The sequence below is a fragment of the Pipistrellus kuhlii genome, unplaced genomic scaffold (genome assembly GCF_014108245.1).
Source record: "Pipistrellus kuhlii isolate mPipKuh1 unplaced genomic scaffold, mPipKuh1.p scaffold_m20_p_22, whole genome shotgun sequence".
NCBI lineage: Eukaryota > Metazoa > Chordata > Mammalia > Chiroptera > Vespertilionidae > Pipistrellus > Pipistrellus kuhlii.
The window spans coordinates 2230692-2250943 of record NW_023425521.1 but is presented as its reverse complement, the minus strand read 5'-3'; the positions used below and the strand labels follow the sequence as shown (position 1 = coordinate 2250943).

The following is a 20252-nucleotide window of genomic DNA, read 5'->3' as shown; positions in this document are numbered from 1 at the left end:
AACAATCCTCAAACGAGTATCAATTTATCCTCCCAGGATGCTTATCTTTTTTTTCTTATTTTAAATCTCTAATCTAGTAACATTTTTCCTCATTTCCCTATACATTTTAATGATGAATCAGTACACGTTGTTTGTAATAGTTCTAAGTAGTCTGATTAAATCCTGTGCTTATGTTGAACTTATAGCAGTTGCCGGAGGAAAGTGTGAATGGGAACACACTGTGTTTGGACTGGGGTGGAGTGGGATTGTGCACACAGTACATTCAGGTCACTGACTCCTCCCCAAAGGTAACCAGTATCCTGACTTCTAACACATTCGTTTTAGATTTACATTTTGTTTGCTTGTTTCTTTCCCTTAATGTCCTGTTTGTGAGATTAGTTCATGATGTTGTGTTTAGCAATAATTTATTCATCTTTGTTGTGTAGTATTCTGGTACTTGAATATTTATCCATTCTGCTATTGAATAATACAGGTTTGGATTATTACAAATAGTACTACTTTGAGCATTGTTTTAAATGTCCTTTGGTGGACACATGTATGCATTTCTTAGCAAATGAACTTGTTTTGCCAGAGGCTTGCATATATTTAACTTTTTGAAATCTTGCCAGTTTTCAAATTGGGTGTATCAATTTTTTGCTCACACCAGCAGTATATTCACATTCCAATTGCCCCACACCCTTATCTGATGTGTGTTTTTCCTTTGAACTATTCTTATGGGTATGTAATAGTGTTGCACTTGGTTTTAAAATGCATTTCCACGATGAATAAAGTTGGGCCCATATTTTACTTGGCATTTTGATACGTTTGAGTTGAAGTACTAGTAACTGGTTCTTTCCATAAGTACTCTATACACGTGTTTGTTGTTTCACAAGTAAAAATTTAAGGTATACTCCAGTATATAAAACAGATGAAAAAGAGTATTTCTTGAGAGGCAGTATATAGCCTGGTAAATAAAAACATAGTCTGGACCCAGACTCTTCCATTAGGAAATTTAGTTTTGCCACTTATTAGCTGTGTAATTTTAGGCAAGTTACTTAACTCCTATTTGCTTCAGTTACCTCATTTCTAAAACGAATGTAGTAATACTTTCATCATAAGATTAATGTCAGGCTCAAATAAGTTAGTTTATATAAAATACATATAACAGTGCATGGTACATAATATAATGAGTACTAATGTTAGCTGTTAGTGATGACAAATTTATTTTGATACGAAGTTAACTGACAAGAACAATTAAGGTTTACTGTAGGACACAAATTTGAAATTGAGGGTTTTAGGTGATAGTTGTGGTTTTATTTTAGCCTCAGCCTTCAGGGTTACTTTTTTGTTTGTTGGTTTCTGCATAATACCAAGAAAATCTTAAATATGCTCAATTAAAAATAGATAGGTTTCCCCAGTAGGTTTTGGATTAAGCTTTCAGATCAATTTAATTGACAGGTAGTAGAAAATGTTTAATTTTGAAATTGTTACTGAATATTTCAATTTGTTGGATTTCCTGTTTTTAAATAAAAAGCGGAGAAGTTGCACTAAAAATAATGGTTTCAGTACATATTGTGCTATCACAGCACATCTGCATTACAGGCTTGCTTTTTATTGCTCCCAGCTCTTGCCTGGCACAATAAAGTGTGCACCATGGGAACTATGGTGTGTTTATTCTCAGGTGTGAATTTAATGAGCCAACGTAGAGGTTTCATTAGAAACAAAAGTTAGAACTACACTTTTCTAAATTAGTGACATATTTTCAAAATATTCAAACAAAGGTGGCAAGTAAAGCTACACAAACCAACACAAGTTTACTGACAGCACACGCTATGTATTGTTTGGTCTCTGATGTGTTAGCATTAGGCATATGAAAACATATGTGCTATGATGGTTCATAGCAGGTAATTCTACAGCCTTCTGATGCGCTCACAGGCTGCTGCTTCCAGTCTTGCCTGTTTGCAGGTGGCTGACCCTTACACCAAGAGAGCATGTCCAATTAATATTAGGCCTTCAAACAGACTTACATGAGTATCGTATCTTTTTTTAAAATACATTTTTTTTTATTTTTTTATTTTTTTGCTTTCAGAGAGGAAGGGGGAGAGAAAGAGAGCTAGAAACATCAGTGATGAGAGAGAAACATTGATCGGCTGCCTGCTGCACGCCCCCTTCTTAGGATCTATCCCGCAACCCAGCATGTGCCCTTGACTAGAGTCCAATCCTGAACTCTTCAGTCCCCAGGCCGACGTTCTGTCTACTGACCAAACCAGCGAGGGCTGAGTATCTGTCTTTACAAGCTCCACTAGCCCCAGTTTTGTTTCTCCCTGCTTCTTAGTCAGTATGGGCTCCACCAGGCTGGCCAGTCTCCCCTCTGTCTCACCACCAGCATGATTTCATGTTCCTGTGTCTGGTGACAGTGCCCATTCTCTCATCACCATCGGTCTTTAGTGCTGTAGTTTCTTTGTGGTCCTGCTTGAACTCCACCTCCTATCAGAGTCAGTCCTTTCTATTGCCACTCTTTCCTGTGAAATCCTGTCCCAATATTCTAAAACTTTTTAAAAAGACCTTTTTTCTAGTAAAAAATGTACATTTGTACATATGTAAGTATGTATATCAAAAAGTTGTACTCTGAATACTACTACAAATCAGCGCCACTCACAAACTCCATCAGCAGAGGGAGCTAAATAAAAGAAGATAAGTCCCGGAAATTAAGACCTGAAGGAGAAAAAGTACTTACAAATAATTACTTTTTCACATATGGCTCAGTCGGGAAAAAGAGCTTGAATAATGTTAGAAATTAACAATTTGGGCCCTGATCCCAGGTTACAACTTTTTTGAGGGATTTGTAAAGTGTTGTTGAAAACTTATTTAGGGGGATGATCTGATAAACATGGATATTAGGAAAAGCAATCTGGTGTTTAATTTTTTAAAACCCAATTTATCCCACTCTGAAAGTTTTATTTGTTAGGGATGATAAAATGAGGTTATTAGCTTTGTGAAGAATTTCATATGGAACACCGAGCCCTAAAGTTGCTAAGGATTATAGATAACCCATACCAAGATTTTCAGATGGAATTTTCAAGTAAATTTCTTCTATTTTGTTTTGATTAAGTATATGTATCTTAATTTCAGTTAGCAGACTTGAAGAAAGAGAAGCAGAACTGAAGAAGGAATATAATGCATTACATCAAAGACACACTGAGGTGGGTTTCTGGGTTTTTCTTATATGCTAATATTGGGATAAAAAAATAACCTTAGAAATTAGGTCTGAATTTTTCTTTGAAAATCAGTTAGTATATTTCTTGGAGATTTACTTTAAGAACACATTAAATTTCATGTAACATTTACCTAATTACCAAATGTTGACTTTTCATTTTTTTAAGTTTGAAATTACCTTTTCATTTAATGAATAAGTGTACCTCTAATAGTTGTTTCTTTGGCTGACCAAGTAAAAGCTTCTGTGTGCATAACAAAAAGTATACACGCTACTAATATAAGAGAATTGATTTAATTTATTCTGTTAACAGTTGAGAAATGATGGATTGGTAAATTATGTATATTAGTCTCTACAGTTATAATCCAGTACAAAGGATTTATTTGCATTAAACTTATAACAAATAACAAACACAAATTATAATGCATTAAATGGAAATAACTCTGCATGAAATATAGCACTTATATATTTAAAGTTACAATTTTAATAACTTGTAGTATTTTAAAGTAACAACCCCAGCACATAATCTCTCCAAAGCAAATTAGGAAATGTACTTGAGGTTTTTTTTTTTTTTTTAAATAACCTTTTTATGATTGCCAGCCTTTTATTTGTTGCTTTTGTTTGTATCTCCTTAATGTGAAAATCATTTCTAGTGTATCATGATCATTCTGAAGGTCACATATCTAAACAAATAGAATTTTTATATTTGTTTAAGGAAAAAATAAGAATTTCTCTTTTTCCCTTTCTGATCCAACCTCTCCCATGATACAGATGGTTCCAGTCTTCCACTTCTATTTTTCTTTCACCAGTTTGTGTAATCTCTAATCCTGCCTCTGGTGGAGACTATAGATTGTTGTTTAGGAAGATAAAATCCACCGCACTCAGTTTCATTTACTTTGGAGTTTGAATTTCTTCCTGGCACATAAGGTTGGATTATTACTACCTTAGCTTATATAGCCACACACAAAGCATGAAGTGTCACAGAATTGGAATTCAGTGGCAGAGGGAAAAGACTGGCCACAGGAGGTTGGAACCTTAGAGCTCCTGGAAGACAAGAACAGCTTCCCAGTCTGAAAAAAATGTCCACATTTTCATGAGGTGGCACTTGATGGATATCAAGACTGTTAAATAAATGATTGGTAAAGGCCTATTGTTGGTTCTTTTTAAATTTTATGTTGTTAAACATCACCTGACAATATTTTTTCATTGATTTTTAGAGAGAGTGGAAGGGAAGGGGAGAGACAGAGAGAGAGAAACATCGATGTGAGAGACACACATAGATTGGTTGCTTCCCACATACCCCATCTAGGGCCTGGATGGAACCTATAAATGAGGTATGTGCCCTTGACCTGAATTGAACCTGGGGCCCCTCAGTCCATGGGCTGGCACTCTATCACTGAGCCAAACCGGCTAGGGCTGTTGGTGCTTTTTACATCATTCATTTCAGTGACTGAACAACGCCTGTATGTAGTGCTTATCAATGCCATAATTATAAGCAGGAATATGTTTATGTACCAGAAGTAATTGATAGTGATGAATAATCCTTTTGGTATTTTTCATTGAAGTTCTAACCTTTGTAATAATGGATGATTATTAAATTAGGATGTATTAAATTGAAGCATGCTTAAAATACATGCATTCTTGAAAAATCACTGAAAAGTGAAATTTCATATTTTTTCTCACATATTTATTTAATAAAAGTGATGTTGCTATAGAAAAACCTGACACCTTGAAATAAAAAGCTGTTTTTATTTCAATAATAATTTTTTGTCCTGTTCCTTCAGGGAAGGACAGTCCAGGAAGAAAAAAGGTCTAGGAGAAATCTTAAATACCAATTCACAGAGCTGGGCCTGGGCAGTGAGCAAGGCTGATTTCTCATGAAGCAGGACAACTTTTCCCTGACCCCTCCCTCTGGCACAAGCTTCTGTCCTCTGCCTTGATACTACCCTGTTTCCCCAAAAATAAGACTTACATTAATTTTTTCTCCCAAAGTTGCGCTAGGTCTTATTTTCAGGGGATGTCTTATCTTTCCATGCGCTAGGTCTTATTTTCGGAGGATGTCTTATTTTCGGGGAAACCCTGTAGTAGCTCTCTTTATTCTGCTCTGCCTCTAGGAAGCTTTATGTAACACAGAGGTAGCTGCTTTGAAATGTGGACTTGTTCCACTCTAGTCCCCATTTTTCTGTGTTGATACATCTGAAGGAGAAATATCTAATTAAAAATTATAAATAGCTACCCAATATTATCGAACCAGGTGTCCTTTTCCATTCTGGAAACTTTTAGAGAAAGGACTTAGCCTCCTTTTTTTCATGATTATTACCAACAGGTAAGCTTTCAAAACAGGCACAAAAATGTTTAAGTATCACTTTTTGCTGCTTAGGGGAAATGTATGGCTTTTTTGGTGAGTGAATAACTTGTTCTCTAGTCAAATCCAAAATTTTGTACACATTAATGAATTTGTTTGAAAGAACACATGCTTAATGAAGAGGGCAGTGTAGGAAATATAAACATCAGGTAATTGTGAGGCACTTGACCACGTGTACATACCAGCTGTACCGGTAATAATGCGGATTTTTTTTCAATAGATGAAGTTACACATCTGTTGATATATATGTGATTTTTGATTTATGCTATTTTGTTGTATCGACAGCAAGCTTCAAAACTTCATATGTCAAATTTTCTGAAGGTATTAACATCATACATATTTTTACGCTTGAAAATGTCAAATTTCATGCCCTAAAAAGAGCATTTGCGGGAAGTTTTAATTCATTACTTTATTTTGAAGAAAAAGTTATCATATATTTTGGGAAGCTTATGGTGAACATGCTTTATCTCAGGATACTTGTGAAAGCTGGTTTAAACACTTTAAAAGTGATAATTTTGATGTGAAAGAAAAAGAACATCCAGGTCAACCGGAAAAGTTTGAAGACCAACAATTACAAGCATTATTGGATGAAGATGCATGTCAAACTCAAAAACAACTTGCAGAAAGATTAAACATCACTCAGCAAATAATTTTTGATCATTTACAAGCAATGGGAAAGATTTTGAAGGAAAATGGATGCCACATCAACTAATCGAAAGACAAATGGAAAACTAATACTAAGTCAATCAGTAAAATGTTGCTTCAACTGCACAAGAGAAAGTCTTTTTTGCATCAAATTGTGACTGGCGATAAGAAATGATTTATTTTAAGAATTCCAAACGCACAAAATCATGAGTTGATCCAGGTCAACCATCAACAACAACTGCAAGGCCAAATTGCTTCAGGAAGAAGACAGTGTTCTGCATTTGGTGGAATCAGGAAAGTGTGGTATATTATGAGCTTCTAAAACCAGGTGAAATCGATAATACTGATCGCTACCAACAACAAATAATCAATTTGAACAACGCTTTGATCATGAAACAACCAGAATGAACCAAAAGATATGGCAAAGTAATTTTGCTTCACGATGACGCACCATCACACACTTCAAAACCAGTTAAAGACATGTTAAAAGATCTTGCCTGGGAAGTATTAACCCACGCACTGAATTCCCCAGACCTTGCTCCTTCAGATTACCACTTGGTCCGATCAATTCCACACACACTTTCTGAGCAGCACTTCAAAAATATGAAGAAGTGGAAAATTGGGTCTCTGAATGGTTTGCCTCAAAACAAGAAAGTTCTATTGGGATGGTATCCACAAATTACCTGAAAGATGGGGGAAATGTGTAGCTAGCAATGGACATTAACTGTGAATAAAGCACTTTTGATGTTTCTCTTGAAATCATCATGTTTTCTTTGATTATAAAATCCGCATTATTAACCGGTACACCTAGTACTGTTAGTATTATTCACCAAAAACTTGAACCCTGGTCTTACATCAGGGAGTGTTTATTTGTTTATTTATTTATTTATTTTTTAAAATATATTTTATTGATTTTCCACAGAGTGAAAGGGAGAGGGATAGAAAGCTAGAAACATCGACCAGCTGCCTCCTGCACACCCCCTACCGGGATGTGCCCGCAACCAATGTACATGCCCTTGACTGGAATCAAACCTGGGACCTTTCAGTCCGCAGACCGACGCTCTATCCACTGAGCCAAACCGGTTTCGGCATATCAGGGAGTATTTAAATGCATTCTCATTTTATCTTCTGACCAAACCCATTTACACGTTGAAGTTTAGAAAGAGAATATGATTTGTCCCAAACCCCATGCTGGGATGTGACTGGATTTGAACCTAGGCTGTCTGATTCCATTGCCTGAATTTTTAGTAATTTTTAGGTTGTGGAATGTATGGATGTTAAATGCACTAGAAATTTTTCTGTGACTCTTTGCTTTATGATACCTCAACAACTTTAAGAAGAGTGACTGCAGATATAGATATATAATTCTTAGGCTGCATATGGAAAGATTCAAGGTCAACATGACGACAGAGATCCATGCTACTGTTTCCAGAACCTCACTATTGCCTTGCTTTTCCATTTTAGTTAAAGCTGATAGTTCACCTCTGCTGTGAAGATTTTTCCAGGTGGGAGGATTGAGATTTTCCAGACAGTGTGTTTGGACTCTTTCTTCATGACTAGTTTTGGGTTTGGAATTGAAATGAGCATACCTGAGATCAGGAGGAATGGGGCTGGTGGACCCAGCAGTAGCTTGCCTACGCATATCCCATTTTCCTCTTACCTCTTCTATCTAGCACCACTGATCTAGCCCTCCCACCATGATTTTTAAAGACCAGAGCTACATTGTAAAGCCCTATAATTAAAATTTATTTTTTATTGTATAATTTGTTTTTTCTACTCTTCTGCATTTATAGAATTAGTGCATATTTTGTTTCAGACGTCAGGAAGTGCTTAAGGGTTGGGGTTGTTGTGGGTGTGAGGAAGAAAGGACAATGAGCGTATTGCCCGCCTACAGAATAGACTAAAAGGCCAGACACAGCGTGAGTCCTATGATGCTTACCTGCTCAGTTGACTGAGTCAGAGGGACCTGAATTTTGGCCCCAAAGCCAACCAGCTAATGGCAGTTAGAACATAGTTGATCATAGCTAGCAATGCATCTGAATTGCTTAATGAAACTTAGATTCTTCCATTTGAACTAATCAATTTTATATGATTACTATCCAGTTATAAAAGAATTCAACTTAGGCTTTTAAAAATCATTTGAAGATGTAAATTGTTATCTATTTGTTTCAAACATCACTTTGTTATATTAGTCTCACTTAAATTTTTTCCTTAAAGTTCTTTCAGATACAAGAAGAAAACAGCTTATTATTCTGGCTTGCTGACACAAAGACAAAAATCTGTATTTTTGTAAAACTGTTCTTTACGTGGTGGTAAAGAGAAAATCTAAATTTAAACAAATATATAAATTTAAAAGTTGAAAAATACTTTCACATGCCACAGTCATGCAATTTTATATTAATTTTTCTTTGCCTGACTGATTTTTTGTTTGGGTTAGTGTTAGTGGGGAAAACTTGATTAATTATTTTATGTTTGATTCAATAGAATTACTCATCTTAATTCATGCATCAGAGTTTACTGTTTTCAAATTGATTTATATATAATGAAGGTACATGAACACAAAGTAAAATTTTTACAACAAAAAGCAGGTTTTAAAATTAAAAAACAAATTTTGTTAAAACTTTTTTTTCAATCGTTTTCTTTATAATATATTACAATGAATACTTAAATTACTAAGGTTGAAAACCACTTTCATACCACTAAAGTTTAGAAATTTCCAAAGATATTTTATGCTACAGTTTTAAGAATTTGGGGAATATTCCCAAGAAAGATATCAATTTTTTTAATGCTCTACTCTTAATATTTACATTTCTTTAAATTGATGACATACCTTTTGTTATTTTTAAAAATAATTTTTCTTATTTATGTCATGATAGTATCTACAATAGCCTTTTTGATTTTTTTATTGAAATTGTTGCATTTTACATATTCTAATGCCAGATTTAGAGTTCTTAAAGATGGAACTATAGATTATCAAGAATTAAATAGGACTATAGCATTTCTTGTTAGCTTATATACTTAATATTCTTGAAGCTTTCACTTCCATATTCAGCCTATGTATCCAAGACACAAAATCACAGTGCTCTGATTTTTTATTTGTTTTAATGTGCTGCTGTTATAGATAATTATACCAGTAAATTAGCAATCAAAGGAGAAAATATACTAGCATTCTTTCAACTAAATATGTAGAAATAAGAAATAAAAACATTGGCATTTAATTTAATTACCTAATTAAATGGAGTGATCCATACTCTGAATCCTGTGTAAAAGAGAATCACCACATAAGGGTATGATTTTGTTAAACAAAAAACTTTCACAGCAAAAAGCTCTTCTGAGGACATCTAACATTTTCTCCTTGTTAATTTCTTCTCAAGTGTTATGTTAATTTCTTTGTTGTTTCCCATTTTGCTGAATGGACTTCTCAGATGCCCTCTATTATTTTACCTCTTATATCATCTTCTCCCCAGTGTCTATAGTCCTAATTTCTGCTATTTATGTCAAAAATATATCATTTAATAACACCACAGTTTTAAAAATAGCTTTTTGCTAAGCAATATGTTGGCTACTTTTATGCCAGTATCCTTAAATTTGCATATTCCTTTGCCATTCAAAAATTTTTGTAGAGGTGACATTGGTTAACCGCACCCTACAGGCTTCAAGTGCACAACTCAGACATCTGTATACTGCATCGTGCGCCCATCGCCCAAAGTGAAGACTCTTTCCTCCCATTTATTCCCTGTTTCCCTCTTCCACCTCCTTCATGAGGCCCCCCCCCCAATTTTTCATCCTAATATTCTTTTATAGGGAATTATGGATTTCTGATAAATAAGGAATGTATAAAAAAGTGTTCTTTTTGTTTTATTCCAGGTATTTTAAATTTTTGTGTATTTTTTTTTCTTCAAAACAGATGATCCATAATTATATGGAACACTTAGAAAGGACAAAACTTCATCAACTCTCAGGGAGTGAACAACTAGAATCTGCAGTTCATAGTAGAATTAGGTAAGCTGTGTTATACGTTTTGCCTTGAGAAAAAAGCGAAATAACCTGTCTGTGACTGTTTCTCCCTGTTCTTTAACCCTGGAACAATAGTTAGGCTGTTTCAAAAGCTCTCTACCGTGGTTGGAATGCTATAGGAAAGAATAGCATCGAAAAACAGAAACAGCTTTCATGATTTCAGAGGTAAATTGTGAGCCATTCCATATAAGCAGCATGTCGAGATATTTTGATTGCTTTCCAATAATGTATATTACAGAAGGTTTAAATTTTCTGATTTGTGGGGACGCTGAAAAATTTCCAGTCCTCCGGGATTAAGGTCCTTTTTGTTAGAGAGGCACGTTTGAAAGGGTTAGCTAGTGAGACTTCTGTTTGATGTAGGAGTGTGAATAAATTATGGAGATCGCCAAGCATTGTGGCCTATGAGCTGAGCCAGGACTGGCGGAGAGGAACGTCGTTAGTAGGCGGCCTGTCGCCCAGGAGAGCTGCAGAGACGCCGGGCGGGAGCGGCCGCTCTCGGGTTTGAGGTGGGGAGAGCGGGTGACGTCATCGCTCCGGAGCTGCTGCAGGATGGAGTGGAAAGCTGCTGCTGATGGCATTGTTTTCGTGGCAGCAGCTGAATGACAGATCCTCACTACAGAGATACTCCTCTGGCCCCCCTGTAGGCCTCCTGGTTCGGGCGTTTCACCATGCCAGCGCAGCGCCATGAGTCCTGGATGCATGCTGCTGTTTGTGTTTGGCTTTGTTGGCGGGGCGGTGGTCATTAATTCTGCTATCTTAGTATCGCTCTCTGTTTTGCTGCTTGTGCACTTTTCTATTTCTACCGGCGTGCCAGCTCTGACGCAGAACCTACCAAGGATACTCAGGTACTCCAGTCTCCTCAGCAGCCCCTGTTGGGTTGGTTTTTCTCAATTTTTTTGCTTCATGGGTCTGCTTTGTAACCATTTCTGCTGCAGATTGAAACAATGGAAAATGGCCTGAAGCGAGGATTTCTATTTTTATTTGTGTTCATTGGGAGGCCATCACTGAGGGATGCTGCTTTGTGTTTGGAAACGTTGGACTTAGAGGAAAAGGGTTTTCATATTGTACTTAACCTGCAAGTGCAAGGTCAATGTGGTTTTGCTTTAAGCAGTGTTGAAAGAGCCAGGGAAGATAAGAAGTCGAGTTCTGGTCCAAGTTCATACAACCTCTGGTTTAGCACCTGAGCATTTAGGGGCAAATAGCTTTCATGCTGGGACTTGCGGTGTATTAGACACAGGCCATAGTTGTTTATTTGTTTCAATTTTCCTTTAACTGATAGAGGTTTAGTCATTATTTTTGTAAATTTTGATAGCAACTCATGAGAACTGACAATTTAATTTTCCTTCTAAATTGTATTTTAAAATGAAAGGATATAAAGCTTTTAGGGCAAGAAATGCATTTTCCTCCATTATCTACACATCAGAGTTGTGAAAGCTTTACAAAGCCCATTCACTATTGTTTAGTCAGAGGTTGCCCTTTCTTTGTAGACTTGGGTGACAAATATTCCTGCCTGCTTGTGGGGGGAGTCATTAATCTCTTGCTTTTCTGCTGTTCACTCTACTTGCACCCTATAAGAACCATCTTCTACGTTTTAGAGGTGTAAGGTTTTGATTTCTTTTGTTTCTAACTCATCAAACTAAAACTATCTGACTTATTCAGCTTTCTACTTTGCCTATGGTTTTAAATGAATGTTCATAGTGCATAGCTTTTATTATTTAAATGTTTAAAACACTTAACTCCTAATTGTGGATTTAGATAAATTAAGAAGAATTAAAGAAGTAAATTCCTTCTATGTGTTTTTTTTAATTCACAGGTCAGTTCATGTTCAACATTAGCTTAAGACCCAGAAATTGAATTTTATGGTTGGTCATTTATTTCCTTTCTTGATTTTATAAAAATCAGAAGCAATCTCATTACTTATGTATATTTTAGTATATAAAAGATCTGATGTATGTGTGTGTATATATAGGCTTTTAGGAACTTAAATACACTTCAACTCAAGAATATTAGAATATTAAAATGAGATTGATTTTAAAGGCTGTCTCTGGTTTCCATTCTGTCTGAGCAGTAAGTACTGAGCTGAACGGAGGGTAAGAGGCTTTGGAGTTGGATACACATGTTCTGTCACGTGTTGTTAGCTGGTAGACCTTTGGCAAATTGCTTAATTTCTTTGTTCCAGAGTTTCCTCCTTGGAGGTTTTTACCCCATTAGGGTGTTTTTAAAAATCAGGTGAAATAATTATTTTATACTTCATAAGTTGCAAGATATAATAAATAAGAAAATAATATTTATACTTATATGTTCCCCCTTACTAGCAGAACTTTTTAGCTGTAGCCATCTTATTGACCAAGTAGCGTGATTAAATTGAAAAGTTCCTTGACACAAAAGCTGCTTTTAATCTGAACAAAAATATCAGTCTTCAATACGAAGATTAAATGGTCAAGAACCAGGCAGTTTAAGAAAAAAAGTACATGGGCCTTGGAGTCAAACAGGTCTAACTTTGAATCCTATTTCTGCCAATTACTAGTGTCTAAAGGTTCTGAGCATCACTTTCCCTGATCTGGAAACTGGGAATATAATCCCTATTTCTTTGTGAGGATTAATTGATAATGTAAATAAATCATCCATTTCAGTGCTTGCCAAATGTAATCTTTTTTTTACTGCCCATTATATATATAGTAAATTTTATAATGATTATTTATTTTGAATGTTAATATAAATGAAGAATATTTGTGATTCATGCATGTAAGGTAACATTTCAATAAACAACTAAAAATGGATATATTGATCTAAGTCAGTTTTAAAAAGAATGTAACAAGGATTTATGATAGTTGATGATAACTTTGTTTTTAGACAATAGTGGCATTGAAACATCTTAGGTTTAAATGTGCCTCTTTGATACTTTCCCACATGTGTTCCATTCTATAGTTTCTTCTGTGAATTTTACTGAAGCATTTAATACATAGAGTACTAAACATGCATACCAACGTAGTACAGAACTAATGTTCACCTTTTGGGGTTTCTTCTCTAAAGTAGGACTCTAACTGGCTTGCATAATTAATTACATGCCTTCTCCCTCCCTCTAACTCTGATGTAAAGTATCAGTAAAAGAAGGAGTATCAGTAAAAGAAGGAGGGAAGATATATGTTGTAAGATTATTTTTCAAGAGTTGGCACAATGTAACCCAGAGCATCATTGACTCTCTTGACAGATAGTGACAGATAGCTACTGATCTCTGAAGGAAGTTCCCTCCCTATAGAAGAGTATCTGAATGATTAATAAAATCAAGATAAAGAGGTGTGAATAGTTCTTGCACAGCAGACTCCTTCCCCCAGTAGTTTTACACCTTTTCAGTAGTATTTGATGTGTGTGAAAATTAGTATGCTGTCATTCATATAGAAGATAATTCTGATGACTGGCCTGGATTTTGATTTCTGTTAGCAGTTTGATGGGTTTATAAGATGTCTGTAATATCTTCCTGGTTGACTTTGCATTTTGGGTTAGAGAGCTTTCTATTAAATTCCACCTATTAAATTCCCGGTCAGGTTTTTATGTCATTAAGATATGTTAAAAAAAAAAAAAAAAAAAGAAGAAGAAGAAGTCATCTAGTGGCTGTTAGAACTTTAAATTATCCCTTTAAAACATCAAGCCAACAACTTTTTGTTTTGCCAAATACGGACATTAAAAAAAAAAAATCACTTTCCAATTACTGTCATTATCATTTGATGAAAGAAAGAGCATTTTAAAATCAAAGAAGCAGAGATGTAGAAAATCGTCATTCTCAAGAATTCTATGATATATGGAAATGGATATGTGTAAAGGATGTACTATGTTATCCATTAAGGATATAAATAATGCCTATTTTTGCAGTGAAATTATGAAAACTTTATTGCTGAACCAGCATTTGAGAATAACTGGTATATAAACAGAATAGTAGACGAGTTACTTTAATTTTTGTCATTTGGTTAAATTGGTGGCTCATTGTCACAAAGTGGGGTTTGGCATTAATTATTATCTAGTATTTCATTGTGTATTACCTGCATTTGAATTTTCCTCCCAAATTAAATAGGGAAAGTAGTCCGAGTGTGAAGAAGTGATGAATAATTAACTCTAACTGATAAAGTTCTAATTTATTTTCTTGTGTATTCAACCTTAATAAAATGCAGTATCTGACCCTAACCGGTTTGGTTCAGTGACTAGAGCATCAGCCTGTGAACTGAAGGGTCCCAGGTTTGATTCCTGCAAGGGCATGTACCTTGGTTTCAGGCACATCCCCAGTAAGGGGTGTGCAGGAGGCAGCTGATTGATGATCTCTATTTCTCTCCCTTCCTCTCTGTAAAAAAATCAATAAAATATATATATTTGCTTCACTTAATCTTTCTTAAAAAATTTTAAACTTTCTTAAAGTTTCCTGACAGTTTTATAAATCTTTTTCTGATTGTCATTAACAAAACCCTTTGTGTTAAGTGAGGGCACATTTCAAAAGTGGCTTAAGTTGTATAAAAATGAATTTACAGAATAAAATACTTATTTAGCAAAACCAAATATTTTGCCACTTTTATTTATAACCTCAGTGTTTCTATTCTAAGTTATATTCAGTGTTAGTATGATAGTAGAGGTAGAGCTCCAAACTTTTAGTGTCTCATTTCTTGCCAGTTTCCACACTTTGGAGTTAGTGACCTAGGATAGCCTTGTGGTAGGGTTGTTTCCAAATCCCTTTGATTTCAAATCTTCTATGCATCAGCAAAGGACAGGTTTCTTGTTGCAATTCTATTATTATTGAAATTGTAACCCTTGTTCATTGAAATTTCCCACAAAGCAATGGAAACTCTACAGTCTTTCATAGAATTTTTTGGCCTCCTTGTTTGGAAAAACTGACAATGGTTTTTTTCATATGTACTGTGATTGAAAGAAACTCATACATTCGTTCTGTTCTCCCTTTATGGGATAAAACTCTTGACTCTTCTTACTGTTTAATCAGTAGCCCTCATTTGGATCCTATGTTGATTTTCCTTTGGGCAGGAAAGGAATACCCTGAAGAAGGTTGGGCAAACATCTTGGGGTTAGTGTGAGGACTTGGGAAGTCTAGAAGCAGAGGTTGGGATCACTTCCAAAGGAGGAGGTTACAAGTTTCTCTAGGGCGAACCTAAGCATGAGTTGCTCTCTCTGTGAAAGCAGACCCCCGACTGCTTTCTGGGCCAGGAACTCATCAGTGCTTTATAAAATTTCCTGAACCATTTCTTACTGCTTTTCTTAATTGATTTCTTCAGGCTAATTTAAATTTCTGTGGACCTATATTATTTCTTGGTAAGTCTGCTTGTTCAGATAGGCAGACAATATTATTTAAGAGTAATAATTCTAAAGTAATAACTGCCCAGAAGTATTACTTATAGGCATGATGAATAAAGAATTTTAAAAAATGAACGAATGCTTAATTTTTTCTCCCCTCTCCATATAGAAAAGAACGCCCTATATCACTAGGGCTTTTCCCTCTACCTGCGGGAGACGGGTTGCTTACACCCGACACCCAGAAAGGTGGAGAGACCCCTGGATCGGAGCAATGGAAATTCCAGGAATTAAGTCAGCCACGTTCTCATACCAGCCTGAAGGTAAGCTTTGTTCTGATGAAAACTTCAGTTTATATTTTATTAGTAAAAATTGAAGTACTAGACAAGCAAAACATAATAAAATGAAATAGTTTATACATTTTAGTTGTAAAGCTAATGTCTTTTTTTTTATTTTTTAAATGAGCTCTTCCCCCAAAGAGTTTCAGTTTTTACTATTCTTTTTTAAGTTGTTAATGATACTAATGACCAACATTTCTATTTGATTTAGGCTACATTATATGAATTTAGGGTGGGGGTCTAGTGAACTTTATTTTGTTTTTTAGAATTGAAATTCATTGCCACCTGAAATCCTTGCGGTTTCACTTTTTAAAACTGGCTCCTTCCTCAAAACCCTTCATAAAGAAATATCCGAAAGTACATTGTGTTTCACTTAAAAAGCCTGGTGTTAATTTATTATAGGTTATATTTTTTAAAAACTTTTTTAAAAAACTTTTTTTATTGATTAAGGTATCACATATTTGTCCTCAACTCCCCATTTCAATCCCCCATCCCTCCTCATGCCCCCACCCCCCTATTGTTCTTGACCATTGGTTAGGCTCATATGTATGCACACAAGTCCTTTGGTTGATCTCTCTCTTTTATCCCTACCCTCCCTTTGAAGTCCAACAGTCTGACCCATGGCTCCTTAACTCTGGGTCTGTTCTTATTTATCAGTCTATATTGTTCACCATTTCCCCTAGGTGAGTGAGATGTCCTACTGGAAATATAAGAATAAAAAATGAGACAAGCAATAATGGTTATGCTAAAAGGGATATGAATCAGTCTGTAATGAGTTTCTTTCTGGGCCAACAGTTCTTTTGAGACCCAATTTCAATGTCAAACAGTTCCTTATATGTATATGTCAGCAATGATATTTCAGTTCTGGATGGTGGACAATTGGTGGTAATGCAGGTCCGACCCTCTCTGGTTTGGTCCTGGGCAACCTGCAGTGACACACAGCTGCTGACTGCTAGTTTGGCAAGGCGTCATCAGCGAATTCCATCTCTGGACTGCTTCTCTTTTGTCTTCATGATTGGAGTGGTCCTGTCAATTCTTCTCTGTTGCCAGAATCCATATGGTCTCAGAGTTGTTTTCTGAAAATAAACATATACTAGATCAAAAGTTAATAAAGGAATATTTTCTATAAATTTGACTTGGGATGCTTTTTCATTTTTTGCCCAAATGATTTTTCTCTGGCTTGTTTTGACACCATGTGTGTTTTTCATGGGTGTCTTGCTGTTAGCATTATAATTAATTTTCTAAAGTACAAATTTTCTAGATGTAATTTACTTACAGGATATTTTTCCTTACATGATATTCTTCTACTTTCCCCCTTTTTTGATTTAAATATTAGGAGGCTTTTGAAAATTTTATAATGTAGTCTTGATAGCTTTAAATTTCAAGTTTTGCACTATAATATGACTGCTTTAGGTTCATTTCCTGTTGGTGAGATTTTATCATGAGATGAACTATCAATAAAAACTTTAGTTAACATTTTAGGAACAGCTTTTTGTCCAGCGCAATTAATTTTTCTAGAATATTTGCTTATTTCAATTAGCCAATTTAAATTAGCCTGAAAGCTTGTCTACTATTTTACTGTCAAATTTATTACTCTAAAACAATCTTACTTTACTGTGTAAATATTAGTGGAAAGGATTATTTTCCTTCTTGAGTAGGCCCTGAGCATTTTTGGTATAGGTTATATTCTTGACCAAGAACTTGTCATCAATAAGTTACATATATATTTTATATATAGTATATATTATATAGTGTAATATACAAATAATGTACACTAGGAGTGGAGATATACTAATAATTAGTTTTTAAAAATATCAAAGCTATAATCTATATCTTATAACGTGGAATATATATATGTGTGTGTGTGTGTATATATATATATATATGTATATGGAATGTTAGTTATAAAAGAATATTGTTACATTATAAAATCTATTCTGTCATAATGCAAACAGGCCACATACAACGAACATATATGAGTTATTTACATCTTATCTCTTTTTCCTGCTCTCTTTCTTTTCTTTAAAATTACATATTATACTCTTAAGTACTTAAAGTTGGCATTTAGTTATTGACTTTGTTTCTCTCCACTAAGAACATAAAACCCATGCAGTTTATTTACTGCTATCTTCCTACCACTTAGAAAAGTTCCGGGCCCGTAGTGACCAATTAGAGCACATTTGTTGAATGAATTATTTCTTTTAGTTGCTAGAAAGACTTGTAGGATAATGCAAATGGCCTGTTTCTCAGTTCTAGAAGGTGAAGGCATTTAGAATCATATCATTGACCTTTGAAATGTACTCAAAACACTTAAGCAGCCAATCAATATTTGATAGCTTTTCTCCCCCTGAAAACTATTTTTAACATTGACTGGCCACATCTTTCCCCTTTTCTTTTGCTTATTGTTCATATTATTAGCATCTGATCATGCAGCTACTCAGTATCAGCCCACTTGTTTGATGCCAGTCCACAGTGAGGCCAGCAGGAAACTCATTTTTACTCCGATGGCCATACCGGCTTTTTAGCCTGCATAGGATTAATAGATCTTTCCAAACACCCATCCCTCCATCGCCTACTTGCTGTGTACCTTTCCTAAAACAAAATTAAGTAGAAGGGATACTTTTAGTACATAAAAAATGTATGTCACATGGTAGCATTTTTCTAATTACTATCAAAATAGCACCTTAAGAGAGGATTGTTATAATTCTCTGGTTTTAACCCAGTGACAAGCCATAACAGAATTTTACTGGCAAGTTATAAACTGATCAACAGATTATTTAAAAATATATATATATATTATTGATTTTGTACAGAGAGGAAGGGAGAGAGATAGAGTTAGAAACATCGATGAGAGAGAGTCATTGATCAGCTGCCTCTTGCACACCGCTTACTGGGGATATGCCCGCAACCAAGATACATGCCCTTGACCGGAATTGAACCAGGGACCCTTCAGTCCCCAAGCCGATGCTCTATCCATTGAGCCAAACTGGTTTCGGCTGATCAACAGATTATTAATATGGACTTAAGCATATGTGTTTTGTGTGTCCACCCAGAAGTACTAAGGCAAATACTCCTCAGAGAGTTTTTAAATTAAAGTCCTGTCTCACTGTACTCTGAGCCACTAAATGAGATAAAGCCTCAACAGATGGGGATTTCCAGGACCTGAGTGGTGTGGCTCAATGGTTGAATGTCAACCTGAACCAGGAGGTCACTGGTTCGATTCCTGGTCAGGGCACATGCCTGAGTTGTGGGATCAATCCTCAGTAAGGGGCTTGCAGGAGGCAGTTGATGATGATTCTCTCTTATTGATGTTTATATCTCTCTCCCTGTCCCTTCCTCTTTCTCTAATAATTAATAAAAACATTTATATATGCATACGTATATACATACCGTATTTTCCAGCGTATAAGACAACCCCCTAATTTTACAGTTAAAACATAGGTTTAGGCCTATATTCACTGTAAAAGACTACCCCCCACTTCAAAGAAAAGACTTACTTTGCCGTCAAGATCTGCAGGTAATTTTTGTGCAATTTTGGTCTTTTGCCTCCGGTTTTCGGTTGACACTTTTTCGTTTCAAAGGTCATCTTATAAACTGGAAACTAGACTTGATATATATATATATATATATATCAAGTCTAGTTTGTCAAGTATGTCTATTAGGACATATTATATTATTTACCCAACCCTGTTATTAACCAGATGTCTTTTTCTCTAACTTTGGGAAAGGCTGGGAGTCAGTTCAGAGTTCACCTGTGGACTATGTTGCATGTGCCCACTAGTCTTGGTTCCTGTGCATGACGGAAACTAGACTAGACTACCTCTGAAGTAATTGCCGACTTTCATTTCTCCCTGAGAACCTGGGAAATGACTAGGTATATTTAGGGCATGCCAGAAAAGAATTATAATTAATCTTAATTTTACCAGCACATTTTTTCCCTGTGAATTAAGGTTAAGATGAAAATGCTTTGTGAGAAAACCACATGATGGGTTATAAGTAAAAAAACAGAACTGTGGGAAACCTTGTGGCAGAAGAGTGGCAGACAAAGGAACTTGCCAGTGATTGTAAAGTGATAGACCTTATCTGTTGCTATATCGAAAATTTCTCACTGTAAGAGATTTGTAGCAATAAGGTTATAGCTTCAGGTATTGGAAAATCTGCCAGGAATAATACACCTAGAGAAATGTCCACATTGTCCTTAATTCCTTCATTTATCATGTACAAATAAGTAAATAAATGAAATAATAGGATTTTAAGAATTGTTATATACTATTAAAAGAAAGCAAGGTAAAGGGATAGAGAGTAATTAGTAGGGAGGGTGCTTATTTTAGGATGGTGAGGGAAGTCACCTCGGAGGAGGTGACTGGTACATTGACCTGAGGGATGTGTACATACATGGAAATGTCTG

At 35.3% G+C, this 20252-nt stretch overlaps 1 protein-coding gene across 17 annotated transcripts in view; it reads left to right on the top strand.

Annotated features, from left to right (window-relative positions):
• Positions 1-20252, top strand: part of SPAG9 (sperm associated antigen 9) — a 93278-nt gene that overhangs the window by 31599 nt on the left and 41427 nt on the right. For 11 of the 17 annotated variants that reach the window (XM_036450767.2, XM_036450765.2, XM_045586129.1 and 8 more), the window contains exons 3-5: positions 3112-3182; positions 10111-10205; positions 15679-15829. In XM_036450767.2, the coding sequence (XP_036306660.1) occupies positions 3112-3182; positions 10111-10205; positions 15679-15829 (317 nt within the window). Of the gene's footprint in view, positions 1-3111; positions 3183-10110; positions 10206-10707; positions 11066-15678; positions 15830-20252 lie in introns of those variants that run through there. The other 6 variants (XM_036450775.2, XM_036450770.2, XM_045586133.1 and 3 more) reach the window with 4 other exon arrangements.